Raw genomic sequence first — 19,307 nt, 5'->3', positions numbered from 1 at the left:
GTATGTACCAGCATCAGCATTAGCTGAGCCCGGAACATAGAACTCTTGATGATCTAGGGTAATATGCATGGTGATGAGGATAAGGCGGTAATGAGTGAAAGGCAGTGATTAAAAGATGAGTGTCAATCCGTTCAGCATGAGGTGAACTGTAGCTTATATACTCGGTAGCTACGTTGTATATGTCACTGAACCTCATTTCTTGGTGGGTTTCTGGCCAGGTCTCTTTGATCCCCCAGAAGCCGGGGGCTGATACATCCGCCCCTTTCCAAAAGAGCCCACGTAGTACAGGAGATAATGTTACTGGACGCCACGATACCTGATCAAGTCCGATCGACGAATGACCACGAGATAAACATAATATCACATCGGCAACAGCTGGATTAACCGAAGAGGCCAGTCTGTCAAAGGTGATCTTCCTAGAGACGCCCGAGATACAGACAAGCCTGCGATATACCATTATTCCTTCAAGGCCGGTTCCGCGGTTCTGTCAAAGACACTGAGATGAGCGCTCCGAGTTCCGAATCCCGCGGGCTCATCGTATCGACGAAGACTGTGCTAATGCTGACGTGTTTGCAGCCGATAATCATGCAGATACGCTCTCAATGACTCATTCCTAAGTCCACGATTGATTTCCATGTGATCATCCAGGCTGTTGATAACGCGCTGACAACTTTCGATGATAAATCTGTGGAAGCCGCGATGTGATAGGCTCTAGATAGTGATCTTTTTTGCGCGGTGGGGGCTCATAGAGAATAGGAGGTGGCGGAGCGAGATGAAAGAGAGGGGATCATCTGAGCTGAAGGGCATGGCGTGATGAGAGAAAGGTTGAACGAAGTCAAGTGTACAAGAAAGTGATGGGAATGAGAGCTCACTTATGTATTCTCGGCCGAGCCAGATTGGGTATAGTAGCAAAGCGGCAACTACGCTAAGCCCTTTTAGATTGCCGCCAAACCCTGCGGGGACAACAGCACATTCTCGACTACTAGTAGCGTCACTATACTATATACAGTCAAGGAATCCAGAATTTGCTCAAGTTCCTATGAAAAGCCAGCGGTTGAAGCAAGCTCAAGCAAGAATAGCACCCCTTACTTCTATTTTGACGAAGTTTTGGGTCTCTAGGCGCCACTGTTCCGGTAATGCGTCCGCATTGCTTCTAATTGGATTTTCCGGACTACTGAGCTGTCTCATTGCAACCCTGTTCCTTCGCACGGTCGAAAGCGAGGCGCTTGAGATGAGGGAGGCTATTGAGATCCGTGCTGAAGGACTTTCTACCAGTTTGCAACGAATATCTACGGCATGGGCAGACACGGCTGATTCCGCCATGGGAAGATTAAATGAGAATCTTACTGGTCAATTACAGGATCAGATACACAGAGCCACTGACGGAGTCAACACAACGATAACCACGTTCAACATCCAACTTCAGCAGGCCCTTACGGCGGCGTTTGGAGACTCGATATTAAGAGATGCTATACAGCAGGCTTTGAGGTGTATGATAGGGACGAAGATTGACGCCGTGCAAGATGGTCTCCGGTGGATCAATGAACAAGTCAATATCGACTTCCCTCCGTTACCACAAGACGTCTTTTCAATTGGCGCCAGTATAGCAGAGACGGGATTGGACAAGGCTTTATCTTCCGGTGGTGACATTATCATGGATAACATTGAATCTGCGATTATGTATGTGGCGGATAAGGTCCGTCGCGACATCAGTACTCACGCCATAATATCTGCTGTATTGATACTCGTCTACCTTATGCTAGTGCTGCTAGATATAGTTGTCTCACGTAGGATAGGAGCCCTTAAGACGAACGGTAGGGTGAAACAAGGTGCGGCGGCGTCGGAATCTTATAAAAAGTCGAAACCACCACAACCACCACAACCACCACAACCACCACAACCACCACAACCACCACAACCACCACAACCACCACAACCACCACAACCACCACAACCACCACAACCACCACAACCACCACAACCACCACAACCACCACAACCACAAGAATCGCAAGAATCATCACAAAGAAGACCAACCCGTAACTCAGACGCGGCCAGGTCCATAACATCATCCCCGGGGTGGATCTAAAAGATGAGGCAGCATTCGAAAAGATCACTAATGTTGTGGAACTATATAGTAGTTGTGACTAGGTGTCTGAAGGATCAGCCTCTTAAATGCCCTCATAATTCACTGCTTTGAAAGGACGACTACAGCGTACAGTGGTCGGGTTAGTCACACGAATGAAACTTCTATGCCAAGACTAAAGCCGCTCTCTTCCCTGGCCTGGAACGACCGATCATGGGTCATGGCTCGTTATGGAGTCACGATCATACCGTGTCGCGGCGGACGATGGCAGCCTCCATGTGGGTTTAGCATGTCCGTGATGATCTTCATGTTTAGAAGAGAATGGGTTTCCTAATGAGTAAGTGTACAATATCACCCGTGCCTGATGACGGAGGTGCGATAAACTAGGCGGTTCTTATAGAACTGATCGAAGAACATTCTCCATAGGAAGCTTAGCAGTAGCAATGTAGCCTCTACTTACTAGCATGGGCAACCTTTCAATAGTTTAGCCTCCACTAGCTTCTTTACGTAAGAGCTACTCATGTCCGACCGTGGGAATTCAGTGGACTTAGCTGAAGACCAAGACTCTAGCGGGTGATCTACTAGGCATTGCCCTTTTCGCCAGGCGTAGGGATTACTCAGAAATTACAAAGGGATGGGACAAGCAGTAAAGGCATGCTCATGAGCAAACAACACATTGGAAACAAACAAGCAGTATGGGCCAGCATAAGCACATTTCGAAGCACCTTGGTTCCTTATCTCCTATTTGCTCTAGTAGGAAGCATACACGCCATGGCATCCACCGCGGCAGATACTCTCGGAAACACATGTTTTCACGACGCATTTGTGTTGTAACAGCTCCGAAGAACGAATCTGAATTTAAGACTACGGCCAGGGGAACGAAACTTTAAGTTCCCCGACATATTCAACCTGTATAGCTTCCTTCGCCCGTTCTTCATTGCGTCAAGCTGCACGTCGTGTCATTCGCTGTCTCGGTGTCCTAACACAGTACTCAGTCGCTAAAATTCGAACTTAGCTTTCATCATGGCAGTTACATTGAATGATAAGAGGCCAGGCGTGACGTGCGATCTGGAATTGGCAACAGGAGACGACGATCGCGCCATTACCGACATTCCGGGGGTCGAAGATAATGCCGAAAGTGAGGTCAAGACCGCTGATGAACATGGCGACTATCCTTCCGGCATGTCCTTGTTCTTCATTGCTCTTGCTTTAGGCTTGAGCATATTCTTTGTCGCACTCGACATGGTCAGAACCCTATCGCCCAACTACCCAGTCTTCCCAAATGACACAAATGGAACGCAATCAATGCCAATCGGACTAACATATCAAGCAGACAATCGTTGCTACAGCCATTCCTAAGATCACAGACGAGTTCACAGGTCTTTCCGACGTTGCCTGGTACGGCTCTGCATTCTTCATGACCATCGCCGGCTTCCAGTCAGCATGGGGCAAGGCCTATACGTACTTCCATCTCAAGACCGCCTTCCTTGTTGCCATGCTCATCTTCGAGGTTGGTAGTCTTCTGTGTGGTATTGCACCAAACTCGGGCGCCTTTATCGTAGGGCGCAGCATCGCAGGTATCGGTGCTGCGGGACTCAGTTCTGGGTGCTACACCCTCATCGCGTTCGCCGCCGAGCCCATCGTCCATTGTTCACTGGGATCCTGGGTGCTTCTTACGGCATTGCCTCCGTCGCCGGCCCCCTTATTGGAGGCGCCTTCACCGACCACGCTTCCTGGAGATGGTGCTTCTACGTCAACTTGCCCATCGGCACTCTGTCGGGCACTATCATCCTCCTATTCTTTACGACCCCAAGCAAGTTAAAGCCAGTCGAGGTTTCTCTTCAGGAGAAACTCCTTCAAATGGATCCCTTCGGCATTCTCCTGATTATGGGAGCCACTGTCGCTTTCATCTTGGCTGTCCAGTATGGTGGCCAGAGCCACTCGTGGAGCTCAAACACTGTGGCCGGTCTTCTTGCCGGATTTGCTGTCATTATTGTCGTTTTCACTGCCTGGCAGGCGTTCAACGGTGAGCGCTCCATGGTAGTTCCACGCGTCATAAAGAAAAGGACTGTCTGGGTAAATGCACTCTGCGGCTCTGTCCTAGGCTCTGCCTACCTCATCATTATCTACTATCTGCCCATCTACTTCCAGAGTATCAACAATGATTCCCCAAGCACATCCGGATTGCGCAACATTCCAATCATTCTCGCTGTCACCTTTGCTACCATCCTTTCGGGAGTGTTCATCTCGAAAACTGGCATTACAATACCGCTTATGGCGGGTGGTTGTGCGCTTGGGGCAATTAGTGCAGGGCTTATGTGCACTCTCAAGATCGGCGCGGATGAGAGCAAGTTGACTGCTTACCAGGTTCTCGCCGGAGCTGGTTTTGGTCTGGCTATCCAGGTCCCAATGATCCATGCCCAAGGCAATGCTGCAACTGAGGATTTAGCTTTAACTACATCCATTATTATGTGTAATTACCAATTCCCAGTCCCTTCCTACTTATCCGCGTACCTAAGGACTAATAGTTATGCTTGTTATTAGTTTTCCAGACCCTTGGCAGTGCGTTCCTCCTCTCGGGCGCGCAATCAGCATTTGTCAATGAGCTCCTAAGAAATCTCAAAGAGTATGTCCCGGCAGTCCCTCCGGAGATGGTGATTGCTACAGGCGCGACGCAGATCCAGACAGCTTTCCCCGCCGCCCAGGTCCCCGGTATCCTACAGGCTTACATGGAAGGCATCAGAGTCGTTTTTGCCATCTCCACCGCGGCGGCCGGCTTGGCCTTTGTGGCTAGCTTGGCCAGTTCGTGGAAAAGGCTGAGCGGGGAGCCCCTCAAGGCTGCATGTGGTGCCGCTTGAGTCGGCTGAAACCACACCCATCTTTGTGATGCAGACGGCGTTGCTAAGTTGAGGGGAAAGGAGCGACCTGGTCCCAAGGAATTATAGTGCAGTTAATTAAAGGCGCCGTAGACGGACCAAAAAATGTGCCGATTGGTGTATGCATCACAAGAAAGGCTCCCCTCGTGACGAAACGATGCCTCGGCTTCCGCAGGCCCCATGGATAAGACTCACGTAATTGCGCTGCCAGTAGGCTAGAGAAGGAGGTAGAGGCCCGAGAATCATCCCAGGCGTAGGCAAGCGTTTACCAAGGCAGGCTTCCTCGTCCCGCTGATCGCCATATTGCCCTCTAGTGGCAGACATTGACGTTTCCAACTTCAACTACCACTTTACTACCGACCTGTTCAAGCCCCTGAGTGTGTAGTGATGCAGCAGGACTTTTGAAGCGAACTTCCCGTCTTATTTGAAAATGACGGCCTACACGTAGCCAGTGTCTCAGATTGCGTCGCTGTTTCACTCGACAGCTGCTCAGCTCCCGAATTCAAGAGAATTGAGATGTTGATTGGTTTCTATGACGTAACCATCACACTCGTCGTTCCCGTTTGGTAAAGCCATGTCCGGTTCGCCGCCCGACGGCGGCGATGAAGACAATGGCCGGCCTGGAGAATGTGCAGGTGGCGGTCCTACGGCCAGATCATCTTAAACGTCTTCTCGGGCGAATCCCGACCTAGCGGACCACCTCCATTGCGCTTGTATGGACCATCGTCTTTAACCGAGTTACACAGCTGTTTGCAAATGCAAGTGGAGCTATAATATCCTCCAAGTCCAATAGCGACTGCTGTTGCAGGAGACGACGGACCTCTGGCCCTTAAGAGAGACACCATGGACGTCGTTGTGCGCCAAGGTGCAGATTATGACGGCGGCTGCACTCTAGATGGCGCTTCGAGTGCCAAAACTATTAGTTACGGCCATGACTCGCTCCTACTATTAGTCTTAATTCGGCTGCACAGTCAGACAAGGTAAGTTCCCACTTAGAGTCAGTGTAAGGAAACAGCTCCTGTCATTGTTATTCATAGGTAGCTTGCATAAACCGGTTTTATGTGATCTGACCAACGTGGCAGTTAGTAATTCCGCGCATCACTGCGGGCACAGTCCACGCTAATAAGACATATAAGTGAAGCTCGGGATTTTGATCTGCAAGGGAGTGCTACTCCCAGAAATGGTAGTATAATGGTCCATCTTGATCCGGATTCACAGGACTTTATCGTTGACATGCAACACCCAGGGCCTGCACAAGATGTGATCAACAGAAAATTCAATTCGAAGAGCCTTGCCGCGATTAACAAGCTCGGTGGCCCGAGCGGGATCGACAGGGCTCTGCGCAAGAGTAACGGGACAGATCTGAGTCCAGGTGGATGTCAGATAGATGGGGATATGGCTCCTCCATGGAATAGGACTATGGGTTTGTACGAGCACTATCAGAGCCGTCCCACAGTTCGCGATCAGGCTGGGTCTTTCTAGGACCGAAACCGGTTGTACGAGGACAGCAGAGTACCCAGAAAGAATGGCGGGAGCTTCTTGAAGTTCTTGTTGATCACGTGCAATGACAAGGCCTTGATACTGCTGACCATTGCCGTGATGATTTCGCTAGGCATTGCACTGTACCAAAAGCTCACTGGAAAACACCCGGTCGCGGATATATCGACAACTTGGATCGAGAGCGTGTCCATCATAGTAGCCGTGACTGTGGTAGTTCTCGTTGGTGCAGTGAACGACTGGCAAAAGGAGCGACAGTTCTCGAGGGACAAGAGCGTCAAAGTCACCCGTGCCGGAAGGATGATCAAAATCTCAGCTCTCAACATTCTCGAAGGCGAAATTCTTCATATCAAACAAGCAGATGTGGTCCCTGTCAGTGGCTTGCTGATTCAAGGGAAAGACGTCAGTTGTGACGAATCCCAAGCGATGGGTGGCGTAGATGTCCGAAAAGTGCCCACGGAAATGGTCCTTACTGAGGAAAAGGCAGCAGCGGAAGATTCATTTGTTGAATCGGGTACTCGCGTCACTAAGGGCGAAGGCACTCTTCTGTGCACTGAGATGGGGGTTCACTCAAGTTACGGCAAGACTTTAATCTCGCTCAATGAGGATCGCGAGCTCACACCCCTCCAGTCGAAGCTCAATAACATTGCCGAGAGGATTGCCAAACTCGGTGGCACAGTTGGTCTGGTTCTCTTCATCATCCTGCTTGTCAGGTTCTGCACCAAACTCCCACAGAATACGGCCACAGCATCTACTAAGGGCCGGGAGCTATTGGACATCCTAATTGTTGTCGTTACATTTATAGTCGTGGCTGTTCCGGGGTGGGTTGCCGCTCGCGCTCACGCTTTCTTTCGCTTTTGCTACCACACGTATGTTGAAAAAAAACATTCTTGTTCGTCATCTAAAGGCGTGCGAAGCCATGGGGAACGTGACGACAATTTGCTCGGACAAGACCGATACGCTTACTCAAAACAAGACGGCCGTGGTAGCAGGTGTCGTTGGTACTCAGCGTCGCTTTAAAGGCTTCCCAGGGGCAGCTACTGGGAAAGCAGCCCAGGAGTGCACACCCCAGGAGCTCGCTTCCGGACTTGCCAAAGATACTCAAGATCTTCTGCTGAAGTCTATCGCGCTCAACTCGACGGCTTCTGACGGTAACGTGAATGGGGTCTATACCTTCATTGGATCGAAGATTGACAAAGCACTTATTATGTTCGCACGAGAATTTCTCGCCATGGGCTCTGTCAGTGAAGAGCGCGCCAACGTCAAGATTCTGCAGCATATTCCTTTCGACTCTAGTCGGATGTGTATGGATGTAGTCACGCAGCTAGAATACGGGAAGGCACGCCTGTACGTCAAGGGCGCGTCAGAGATTATACTCAGCAAATGCACCCAGCTGCTTAAGCGCCCAGACCAAGATATCAGCAACGGTCCCATTCAAGCCTGTGACGAGGACGGAATCAATAGGCTGATTGAGGAATATTGCTCACATTCTCTGAAAACGATTGTCCTCGCATACCGCGATTTCGAGAGTTGGCCTCCGCAAGCGGCCCGACGAAGTGAGGACAACAAGAGTGAAGCTCTGTTCGAAGATGTGTTCAAGAACATGTGCTTCATTGGACTCGTTGGAATCCAGGATCCCTTACGACCCGGCGTTCCCGAGGCTGTAAGAGAATGCCAAAGCGCTGGTGTGGTCGTACGTATGATTACTGGTGACAATAAGCTAACCGCTGGCGCTATTGCCAAGCAGTGTGGCATTCTTCACGACGAGGGCATTATGATGGAAGGCACAGAGTTCCGGAAACTTGACAAGGACCAACAGAACGAAATCATTCCCCGCCTGCATGTTCTCGCACGGTCGAGCCCCGAAGACAAGCGGATCCTGGTGCGGCGCCTCGAAGACCTTGGTAAGACTGTTGCTGTCACTGGTTATGTAACCAATGATGCGCCTGCGCTAGAACCAGCCGATGTTGGTCTCTCCATGGGTATTGCTGGCACCGACATAGCCAAGCAAGCTTCTTCCATCATGCTTATGGATGACAATTTTACCAGCATTGTCAAGGCTCTAAAGTGGAGTAGAGCAGTCAAGGACGCGGTCAAGCGCTTTCTTCAATTCCACCTCACTATTACTATCGTTGTCGCCGTCCTCGTATTCTCTACTGCCGTGGTCAGCGCTCGCCAGCAATCTTTGTTCACCGCTGTGCAACTCCTCTGGCTCAAGCTGATCATGGACACGCTCGCCGCTCTTGCGCTTGCAACAGGCCCCCCTCAGAAAAGTGTACTTGATCGTAGCCCTGATAGGAGGGATTCTGGGATTATTTCTCCAGCCATGTGGAATATGATTATCGGTCAAGCCATATACCAGCTGGCTGTTACATTCGCGCTCTACTACACTGCGACACAACTTGCGATAGCTGAAGAACAGGAATATATGCAGGCCATCGTGTTTAACACTTTCGTGTGGATGCAAATTTTCAATTTGTGGAAGTAAGTGTTCTCGTTGAATAATGGCGCTGACTGAGCTAACATGATCTTCAGCAATCGGCGATCCGACGATAAATTGAATATCTTCGAGGGTCTGACGAGGCACTGGTTCTTTATTGGAATAAACATCATTCTATGCGGAGGTCAGGTACTCATCATATTCTTCGGTGGCACTCCCTTCTCCATTTCGACTGCCTCTGAACGCCGACCTCCCCAGAGCGGTCTACAGTGGAGCATCGCTGTTGGATCTGGTCTACTGGCGGGTGTGGATATGCCACGCGACGTGTTGTACGTGCATGCTCACATGCATGCCTGCACACAAATCGCCGAGCCGAAGCTGCAATGCTGAGCCTTGACCATGCCAGACATGGCTTGGCATCGCGTGATTGCACAATACAAGGGGGTAAACGAAACAAAGGTGGAATATTTGACAACGGTGCGTTCGTTTTGCTGGCCAGAGAGTCATGTGCGTGTGTGGGCAGACAGATCGGTAATGTTGATGTTTGTGCCATGACTCAAGAGCGTTGCAGTGCAAGCGAAGTGTTTGGATGAAGCAAGGCAGATGTTTCAGGCGGGCAAGCTGATGGGTGGGACGATGATCTCGGGATCACGATGTTTCGTTGTGTGTTCAGAAGTGTGTTTGGAGTCTTGGTGGCTGCATTCGTATTTCTCCTGCAGAATGTAGTTCTTGAGGGCGACAAGATTGCTTGACTCGATGGGCTGGAATTCCAGCAACTCGTTTCCTCCTTGACAACTACTAGAACGAAAACGCTATCTACAATATAGATGAATTCTTGTGCGACTGCTGATATTGTTACGTACCATTGCCACGTATCGTGAAAAGTGTTCAGAATGAATTGAGCATCACACATCATTGTCATTTTCGTGACCATTATGACCACATTTTTATTATATATTGAGATCATGAAATGCTTCTCATTGCGAAGGTTGGCGAGAATCAAAAGCAGAAATGCTTCCATGCTACCGTCCCGGGTTGCACGTACAAACCCGGCTTTTGATTATAATAAGCTAATCTACTTCAGCCCCATTGAGGTCGATGACGGGTAGCGGTACAAACGCAGGATTTCAAACTTTTTCTCTTAATTCTAGACTTATAATTTGTTCGTAGTTCAGAGGGTTCAGAGGGTTCAGAGGGTTCGGAGGGTTGTATGTTTGTCTTAATACTATGTGTCCAAAACTGAGAGAAAAACGGTAGGAAACTTTTCTAGAACACCGTCAGGTCAATTGGCGCGACATATACAAGATCTCATTTTTGAACTGGCATTAGCTCACAATAGTATGTCTGAGGCAATAGTGTGTCTGGAGTGTTGGCTGGCCGTGCCGATCACATTACCAATATTTCCGCGGCTTGACTATTACGTGACCCGTGCAATTTCGTGCACGAAATTATCATGCACCTCAGCCATTCTGGGTGGTTTGCAGACCGTCAGCAGTAGAGCGCCACATCTTGGCTAATTATGGCATCAAGTGGTGGCATGAGCAAGTGGCTGATGATGTAGTGGTCTGGTCACGTAGCAGGCTGTGATAAGAGCTAGGCCTTTGCCGATGGCGCGTCCCGATCTCCACGCACAGCTTGTTGCTGGAAGCAAATCACAGGCTGCATCAGCTTTGACATGATCAATGATGGTCTTGGGGGATGAACAAGTGCATCAAACACGTATGCAGAAAAGTGATCAAATTCAACATGTAAAAAGTCTTCATTGCTACACTACGTGATCATACTTGTGCGCTTTTGGGACGTATTTGAGCTTTCGCACGGGTATCTAAATACTTCCATCCTCATTCCCATCATGCTTCCTTCGTATCCACGAAACTTCAAAAGAGACAGACCCCACGCTTAAGCCTTGAGACCGGCGAGGATGACATCAGCGGCCTTCTCGCCGACCATGTAGGTGGAGACGGCGGTGAAGGTGCCGGGGATGCGGGGGTAGACGGACGCGTCGACGACACGGAGGCCAGCGACACCGCGGACGCGGAAGCTAGAGTCGAGGACGGCCATGGGGTCGTTGTCGGCGCCGATGGGGCAGGTGGACGAGGCATGGTGGCCCCAGGTGGCGTCCTTGATGTAGGTCTTGATTTCCTTGTCCGACTTGACCTTGGCGCCGGGGAGGATCTCAGTGGTGGGCACGAGCTGGCGCTTGAAGGCGTCACGGGTGAGCTTGACGGCCTCGGCCATGGCAGTCAGGTCGTCTTCGGCACCGGAGGCGCTGGAGCCAGTGTCAAAGTAGTTGAATGTGATCTCGGGGACGTCGAGAGGGTCGGCGGAGCGGAGGAGGACGGAGCCGGCGTTGTTGCGGGGGTGCGCCTTGAGGATGGCCCAGGAGAAGATGTCGTGGTCGCGGGTGGCGTCGTTGGCGTAGCCGGGGTAGTAGCCGCGGAAGCTGACGGGGCCGCCGAAGGCGAAGATGTCAAAGTCCTTGGGCGAGGTGGACGACTTGTAGAACATGGTGGCGGCCAGACCAGAAGACGAGTAGATGCCACGGTCGCCGAGGACGGGCTTGTTCCAGCGGTCGAGGCAAGGGTCCTCACCAGTGCCGATGGTGTCGCCACGCTGGCCGAAGGTGCAGCCATTCAGGGCGGAAAAGTCCTTGTTGGCGCGGGCCTGGACAGAGATCTCGTAGTGGTCCTGGAGGTTGGTGCCGACGCCGGGCAGGTCGGAGATGACGGGGATGCCGAAAGACTTGAGCTCGGCGGCAGGGCCGACACCGCTCAGCTTGAGGAGCTGGGGAGAGTTGTAGACACCACCGGCAACAATGACTTCGCGCGAGGCAGTGGCAGTGCCAGCAACACCGGCGCCGGCGTTGCGGGAGCGGGGGCTGGCGCGGTAGAGGTACGAGCCCTCGAGGAACTCGACGCCGGTGGCACGGGGAGGAGTGACGGTCTGGTCAAAGGTGATCTTGGTGACGTGGGTGTTCATCTTGAGGTCAAGCGGGTACATCTTGGACCCGTCGGCCTTGACAGCGTTGGCGACAGCGAGGACGAACTCGCGGGAGCCGACACGGTGGCCATCGTTGGTGGAGAGGGGGATCTGGTAGAAGCCGGGCTTGGTGTCACGGGCCTCGCTGTCGGCATTGGCGTTGCCGGCGAGCAGGGTGGCGAGGTTGAAGATGTTCTGGGTGAGGTTGCCAAGGGCAAAGGCACCGCCAGTGAGGACGCTGAGGAGCGAAGGGTCGCCGAGCGGGATGGTCAGGGGAGCCGTCTCGGTCTGGAGCCAGCCCTTGTAGCCCTGGCCGGGGATCAGGGGCAGGAGGTACTGGTTCTTCTCCATCTTGGTGAAGTACGAGCGCATCTTGTCGGCGGCCCACGAGTCGTCGCCGGTCACCTGGCGGATGTACTCAAAGTCGGAGCGGTGGGGGTACACGGCAATGAGGGCGTTGTGGGCGGTGCAGCCACCGAGAGTGCCGGTACGCGGGTAGAGCGTGCCGAGCATCTTGGAGCCCGCAGGCGGGCTGAGGCCCGTGTAGATGCTGCCATCAGGGGTCTCGTAGCTGGTCTTGAAGTCGCGGGCCTGGCGGGCGTCGTCCTTATAGTGGCGGACAAAGAAGTTCCAGGCGAGGGCCTCATCCTCGGAGGATCTGGCAGAGTAGGCCGGGATGGTGTAGTTGACGTTGGCGCCCTGGTCGTCACCAGCCTCAAGCAGCAGGGTCTTGTGGCCGGCCATGGCAAGGCGGGCAGCGACGGGGCCACCGCCGGCACCAGAGCCGACGACGACATATTCGTAGCCAGTCAGGTCGACAGCAGTGGCGACCGAGACGGCCGTGGCGGCAAGGCCGACCAGGCGGGAGAAAAACATTGCGTTGCTGGGTCTCTTTGTCAGCACGGCAGCCAAGCACTGGCAGAGCAGAGGGTGGTCCACTTACGATGGAAAGAGAGTGTAATGGCAGTTGGATGCGGTTGAAGGAATGACTGGATGCACGACGGGAGCGTCGAAGCGTGGCGATCAGAGGCACAGGAGAGTTGCAACGAAGGCCGTCTGATCGTCTTACTATATCCTATGGGGGCAAGAAGAGCCTCGGCGCTGCAAAGAAGGATCTTCCATGAATTCCATCCGGAGTCACCCTTGCCTGCCTCGGACAGACCCCTGAGGAGACCTGGGCTTGGCGGCACGGCACTTTTCCACCCCCAGCAACCATAGCCAGTGATTTGTAAAGCAGGCCGACCATTCAGGTGCCGTCTTGACACGGCCCGCGACAAGTTCCACTGGACCAGAGCTACCAGTCTGGGATTTGGAGACGGCCAGAGCCAGCAATGACAGTGCCCCAACGCACGGGCGGTGCAACTTCCGCACGTGTGGAGAGGTCTGTTCCCCCAGTCCCCTGGGGCGGACATTGCTACTGCCGAACACGGCAACGACTGCCGTGAGAGACGACGCAGGGGCAAAGTCTACTCCACAAGTCGGGGGCCATTCGCAGTGGAGACGCACCTTGCGGGCCGGTTCTCTTTTCATCCCTCCTTTGTGCTGTTGACCTGCCCGCTACCAACGGCAGGCTTGTTGGTGCTTCACAGTCGGAGTTTTGTGAGAGGTCTCCGATTGCTCGCATTACAGGGCCAGTACGGGGCAAGCGGAATAGGCTGTCAATCGGAATCTTTAGTGTAGCAGGTGGTTTTGGACCACACTTCGGGAGCTTGTCGAGCAACCCCTTGAAGTCGGCAGGGCAGGACTGCCGGCAACACCTGCAACCGAATGCGAGTTGACCCAGTACTGTAACCTCACGATAGGATCAGTCTCCGCTGTGTTGCCGGCCCCCGTGGTGTTGCTTGAGTTGCAGGACTCGGACACGTGCTTTTGATGTCCAATCGCCGACTCAATACGAGCATCATCGTATTGCCAAGGAAAAGCACTTCTTCTGGACATGGAACCAACCAACACCACAGCCACCATCATCCTCGTCCCTGCTGCAAATCTTACGACGTCACATGTAATGTATGACAGAGACATTTCATTGCATCAATTTGAGCCAGCTCACTTGCGCGACTGCCGCTTCACCTTCATATCACGTGTCGATTGCGTGTTCTTCGCGCGCAAGTGTGCGCGCGTCTGCGCCCCTTGCAGCGGAAGAGGCTGCCGCACTCTCGACCACACCCTCTCCTTGCTGCCCGCTACATGCAGACTGCAAGGCTACTGCAGAAGTCCCGGCAAGCCACATACTACCCAATGCAGAAAATCGCAGTGTGGGGAAAGACCATGTAACCACTCACTCAGTTGTGGCGCATAGTCTCCGAATACCACCTCACCAGTCCAGCCAAGCGCTGACGCCGCCCGGCGTAAAACTTTGCGCTAACAGTCCCCCGGGGAAAAAGGCCTACCTAGCCCAGGAACCCGCGGAACTGAGAGCTAAGACATGGCGGTGGTGGCGGTTGCCGCTCGGGTCTCGGTGACTTCTGGCGAGTGCTTCGCCTTGACCGAGCTGAGCCCAGGGGTTAATAGGTCCGCCGCCAGGTCGCGGCCGCGGCGCCTATAAGTCAGGCTACTATGTATGCAAGACGAACGGACGGCTCGCTTCTCGCTTTTCAGCTTCTCCTCGGTCCGTAGGTCCCAGCGGGGGCTCAAGACATTGATGGGCTGTGCAACTTCCTCCTGCCACAGGCAGTCTCCTATGGACAGACCCGCGAGCAGAAATGTCCTGCGACTTCTAAACATATTTGGTGCAGGCAACAGTCACGTGGTAATTACTTGGGGCGATGAAAGTGGTGCTGATCACAACAATCAGTGACAATTGTTGTCGTCAGTGGGCCAGATGGGAGGGACATGAGCATGGGTCGACGCAACGCCCCGGAACGCATTGACCCAGAGCAGACTTGTAATTACGTGCCCACGCGCTTCGCGGCATAAAGGCCGGATGATGAATGGCCCTGGTGGCTCGAGACGGCACTAGCCGGCACGCCGCACGCTGGGAGGAGTGCACGGTTCAGCCGTTCACTGACAGGGGGTTTCCGGGCGAGGGGTACGCCACACCACACTTGCACAAAGTGAGCCGACGTCCGGTGTGATGGTGAACAGGTTCTCTTTGGTGCAGATTTGTTGAGGGGTAGGTGGCGCAAATCGCGCGGAGGTTTGATCCCCCTAAAAGCAACAATTGAAGGTTGTTTGAAACAAACTCTACTATCTTGGCCCCTGGTTCCAGGGAGCCGATGACACTGCGCAGCTCTGGCGGTATAAGGCCCCGTAGCCCAGTCATGCAAGTGACTCGTCCGTCCGCATGTTGGGCTAACTTTGGCTGGATAGCGGCAGCAACCTGCTCGAGGACTTCGGGAGAGGTGATGACGGGCTCAAAAAGGGCATTGACCTGCGAGGACTCGTCGCCCGTCGTGCAGACGCGGACCTTGAGCGGGTTGGCCTCGTCCTCGGCGACACTGTCGTAGAGGCCCAGCTGGAAGATCATGGGCTGGTCGCAGACGCGCAGGCGCTGGAAGGACGACAAGACGTCCCAGTCGTCGGCGGCGAGGTCGCCGCAGGCGCGGGGGCAGGTATGCTGGTCCGAGTAGAAGGTGTTTGGGTCCGCAGGCTCGTTGAAAAAGTCGACAGAGAACTCCTGCGCCTGGGAGAAGGGCAGCGCAGACCACAGGGCCGCTGCCAGGCCCAGCTTGCGATGCATGGCAGGCAGGCCGGAGGTGGCGGGGATCAAGAAATTAGTGTGCGATAATGTGTCGGTTGCCTGTCACGCAGCGCGAGTAGACTTCAATACTCGTGCCGAGGAGAGGCTGTCTGTGAGATCCAGAGTGCAGGAGATATCCTTCTTTATACGAAACGATCTCGACTACATGATGCGTGTGGGTGCCGACGCAGCGCACGCCTGCGTAGAGGATTTGCGCTTGAGTTTCGGACGGAGCCAGTCGTATAGGTGATCCTGAATCCTGCCCTGCCCTGCACAAAAGCCGCCACAACAGATGGCGGACTGCGGTGCTCGCGTGGCTCCATGCCAAGCATGTCAGATTCGACACAGGGGGGCTGGCAGCCCAGCGACAACCTGCAGAGGGACCTGCCGATGCAACGATGCATTTGCGCCACTGCCCCTGCCGAGCTAGGAGCAGGTTCGCGATCCTGTGCGGCCCTATTATCTCTGGGCTATTAGGCTCGCTTGTCTTCTCAAGCTTATCCGCCCTAGGCATTTAAGGCTGCATGGCCCGTATGGGCTCTTGCTGATGGCGCCTGCCAAGAGGCAGTGTCCTACGCAAGGGAGCCGTGCCCGGGCACGTGAGTGGTCCCCGGAGCAGGCCTATAGAGCTTGTCGTTACATCCTGACTGCGAAAAGCCTCAAATGCTGACGCTAGGTGCTGACAGAAGTTGCTTGAATGTAGCACGGATACGAGTGCCGAGGACGCCGACAAGCGGCCGCGTCGTATGGATAGCCAATAACTTGCTAGAGATGTCGTTCTTGCAATGAATGTGCAGTGGTACCTTACATCAACCATAGCCACGCAGGGGGGGGGGGAGGGGGGACTGCCTACTTGAGCCGCATTGAGGACGTGATGGGACACATGGCTGGCCGCCGGGTTGCTTGTCATTCTATCCCAGGCACGTCTCCGGTACAACATGAACCATTGCGTGCGAATGGCACGTAGCAATCAACCAAAGATAGTTACATAGCAATGAACGACGGGATTCAGTCAAGATGTGGATATGCACAGACACAGTTCGAGGTTGAGCCAGTTCCCATATAAATGCACCCACACGACCCTTAGCCGCTATCAAGAAAGCCTAGGTCATGGTTGTAAGCACTCGGGTCTGCCACCACAAGGTCGAACTGCATCCCCTGAAAATCGACGTTCATCATGAAGACCGCGCTCGCGGTCATTGCGACAGTCTGGGTCATCGCGCCTGGTGCTCTGGCTGTCGGGCCCCGTGGTGCTGCCGAGTGGTAAGCTAATATATGAGCATCATCTGCGGAGGGACATGCAGGACTGCCAGCGCTCAGATGGCTAACGAGAGAGAGACAGTGGACTCTTTTGGGAGACGTATCTGTCGGAGGAAATCTATCCAGATTCCCGATCCGGACTCTTCACAATTAGACTCGTCCCATGTTCGCTTTCTTTGCTGAGATAAAGCGGTGTTATCTCTGACGTCGCATTGCCTCTCGAGCTGTTCCACTTGATATTGCTTCTTGGTTAAAACCCTCCGTATTGGTTTAGCTCCGTCTAACGATCCTCGACTAAAGCCTCGGCTTTGGTCGTGGACCTTTTGGACAGCGAAGCATTCTTCTGATAGTGTCTTTAGTTGGGTACCCGCCCGGTCTATTGTGTCTCTGATGGCAATAGGAATGCCTCCGGGTATGTTCGCTGCGGCGTAGACAAACTGTCTGATAAATCTGATGGAACTATGAAACTTTTCCACTTCTCCTGCCTGTACAGTAGTGACCGCGAATTGTGTCCGCTTTTTAGACTTTAGTTACTGCTCCCGCACGGACCATAAAACTGTGACACATTATGCCGTACACTGTGCAGATTGTCCTAAAATCCAGTACCCTCCAAAAGTGGATTACAGCATAACATGCGGCAGTTGGGGGCCGTTTCTTCGTCACCTCATGTGCAATGGTGATCATCGCGAATCGTCGGACAATCTTCGCCATGCCCGTCGCAGGATGACGGCACAGTATGACGGGGTCCTCACAACGCGGAGCATTAAAGGCCACTTTGTGCCTGTTGATGCGGGATAAATTTAACTCGAATGTCTATTCTGCACACATACATATGCGAACACTTTCTGCTGTGGCGCACGACCAAAAGTTGGCGTCATGGTCAGCCTCTCCTTACGCGAGGAAGCCCAACGGGGTATAATAAAGGAGAAGTAAGTCTGCCCCCCGTCTCGCGACCAGAGTACCTCGCGACCACCAAGTCCCCACCAAAATCGCTAAAACTGCTCTTTTTAGGACCCCTGTTACCTCCCCTATTTTATAAGATAACGTAAATGCATAGCGAGTGGGCCAGCATAGCGAGTGGGCCACCCCCACCAGATCTCGAGAATCAAAACCTCGTCAGCGAAACCAAAACGTCTTGAATTGATATAAACTAATCGCTATCTTCGAGTTCAGACCCTAGAGTAACTATTTGGCAAGTTCTCGCATTATGGCCAGTCATCCCGCAGGTACCACAGCGGCACTGCGTTGGCGTAGTGCCGCCTGCATGACCTCGATTTTCTTGCGTTTCCTGTGTTATTTGAGTGTTCACCTCTCTCTGGGCTATAAGGTCCTGTCCCTCGCCTAGAGTCATGCTCTGGCCTTTCCGGAGACGTGTTTTCTTAGCTCTCCGGCGCTTACTAAGTACTGCATTCTCGTCTTCAAGCATCTTCATCCTTACCTCCATTAGGGCGAACCGGTGCATGATCCCCTTTGCTCCCTTCGTGAACTGCTCAACTGCTTCAATAATTAACGTTAGAGAGCTTCCCTGGTAACGAGAGATCCGACGTTTAATGAAATTAGACTATGAACGGGCTTCCATAGCGGTAGTGGGCGTTCGGGAAGTCCATGGCTCCGGTGACGTCCGAGGCGTCCTCGAGGGTGTTGGCGTCTTGAACTTCACATCGAGCTTAGATAAAACGGCTTCAGGGTTATAGGGTACAAGTCCCGCCCCTCTGAAGCCTCCCTGGATGTTTTTTTCCGTCATTGTCTGCTGGAATGCCGCTAAAAACGAGGGGAGGAAGTCCTCCTTGCTCATATACGTTATACCCGCCTTCATCTTAAGCTCAATTTGCCGACCGTATACTTTCTTCAGCGGACCAAAACAGCCAACATCGAGAGGCTGGAGTATATAAGACGAGTAAGGAGGCATACAGAGCGTAATAATAGTATTGTCCTTACAGTAGAGCTCGAATTCGACCGAGTGGTAACTTTCGTAGCCGTCGAGGACGAGGAGGCGATAACCGCCTTTTGATCGCGACTTTGTGTGCTGATCGAAACGTCGAATCCAATCTAGACCAATTTCGTTTGTAGTCCAGCCGTTTGCGGATGTTACGATTCTCCAGTCGCGAGGAATCGCGTTATCTTGGTACCAGGTCGAGAGGTGATATTTGCCGGCAAATACTACGAACGGCGGGACGTAGAATCCAGTCGCGCTAACGCCCTGGATTACCGTAACCCATTCCCGATTACCTGGTTGCTTCATCTTAACGTTCGACCGTATTTGCGCGTTTGTAATGACCATCCCGGTCGCGATAACGCCCATCTGAAAGCCTATCTCGTCGAAGTTGTAGATATCGGAGTCCGCTACGCCGTTTTTCGCGACTACGTTCCGCACAAGCCGAAACCACGCGTTTATCGCGTCGGGATCCTCGCATTGGGCTCTCTTGTAGTCGTACTTGCGAAAGAAACGCGTCTGGAGCTGTGGTTGTCGCTTAACGAAGTTTGACGCCC

At 53.1% G+C, this 19,307-nt stretch overlaps 4 protein-coding genes across 4 annotated transcripts; 3 read left to right on the top strand and 1 right to left on the bottom strand.

Annotated features, from left to right (window-relative positions):
• Nucleotides 1–3,109: 3,109 nt before the first annotated feature.
• Nucleotides 3,110–4,944, top strand: B0I36DRAFT_356893 (major facilitator superfamily transporter; the record flags this gene model as incomplete). The annotated part of the gene is made up of 4 exons (XM_046157711.1): nt 3,110–3,331; nt 3,420–3,596; nt 3,686–4,559; nt 4,631–4,944. The coding sequence occupies 4 exons, from the start codon at nt 3,110–3,112 to the stop codon at nt 4,942–4,944; spliced, it is 1,587 nt and encodes a 528-aa protein (XP_046003736.1).
• A 1,209-nt stretch (nt 4,945–6,153) lies between these two features.
• On the top strand, nt 6,154–10,486 carry B0I36DRAFT_378686 (uncharacterized protein; the record flags this gene model as incomplete). The annotated part of the gene is given in 5 exon segments (XM_046160722.1): nt 6,154–6,417; nt 6,445–7,251; nt 7,265–8,943; nt 8,995–9,181; nt 10,364–10,486. 5 exon segments carry the CDS (start codon nt 6,154–6,156, stop codon nt 10,484–10,486), a joined length of 3,060 nt encoding a protein of 1,019 aa, XP_046003735.1.
• A 153-nt stretch (nt 10,487–10,639) lies between these two features.
• Nucleotides 10,640–12,755, bottom strand: B0I36DRAFT_343082 (GMC oxidoreductase; the record flags this gene model as incomplete). The annotated part of the gene is made up of 1 exon (XM_046156128.1): nt 10,640–12,755. A coding segment is annotated over one exon (1,957 nt), but the record flags the coding sequence as incomplete, so codon positions are not given.
• Nucleotides 12,756–16,734: 3,979 nt separating this feature from the next.
• On the top strand, nt 16,735–17,615 carry B0I36DRAFT_356890 (uncharacterized protein; the record flags this gene model as incomplete). Its single annotated transcript, XM_046157710.1, has 3 exons — nt 16,735–16,820; nt 17,177–17,229; nt 17,404–17,615. 3 exons carry the CDS (start codon nt 16,735–16,737, stop codon nt 17,613–17,615), a joined length of 351 nt encoding a protein of 116 aa, XP_046003733.1.
• Nucleotides 17,616–19,307: the final 1,692 nt, after the last annotated feature.

Source organism: Microdochium trichocladiopsis, assembly GCF_020744255.1.
Source record: "Microdochium trichocladiopsis strain MPI-CAGE-CH-0230 chromosome Unknown B0I36scaffold_21, whole genome shotgun sequence".
Classification (NCBI taxonomy): Eukaryota; Fungi; Ascomycota; class Sordariomycetes; order Xylariales; family Microdochiaceae; genus Microdochium; species Microdochium trichocladiopsis.
This window is presented reverse-complemented; position numbering and strand designations above follow the sequence as displayed.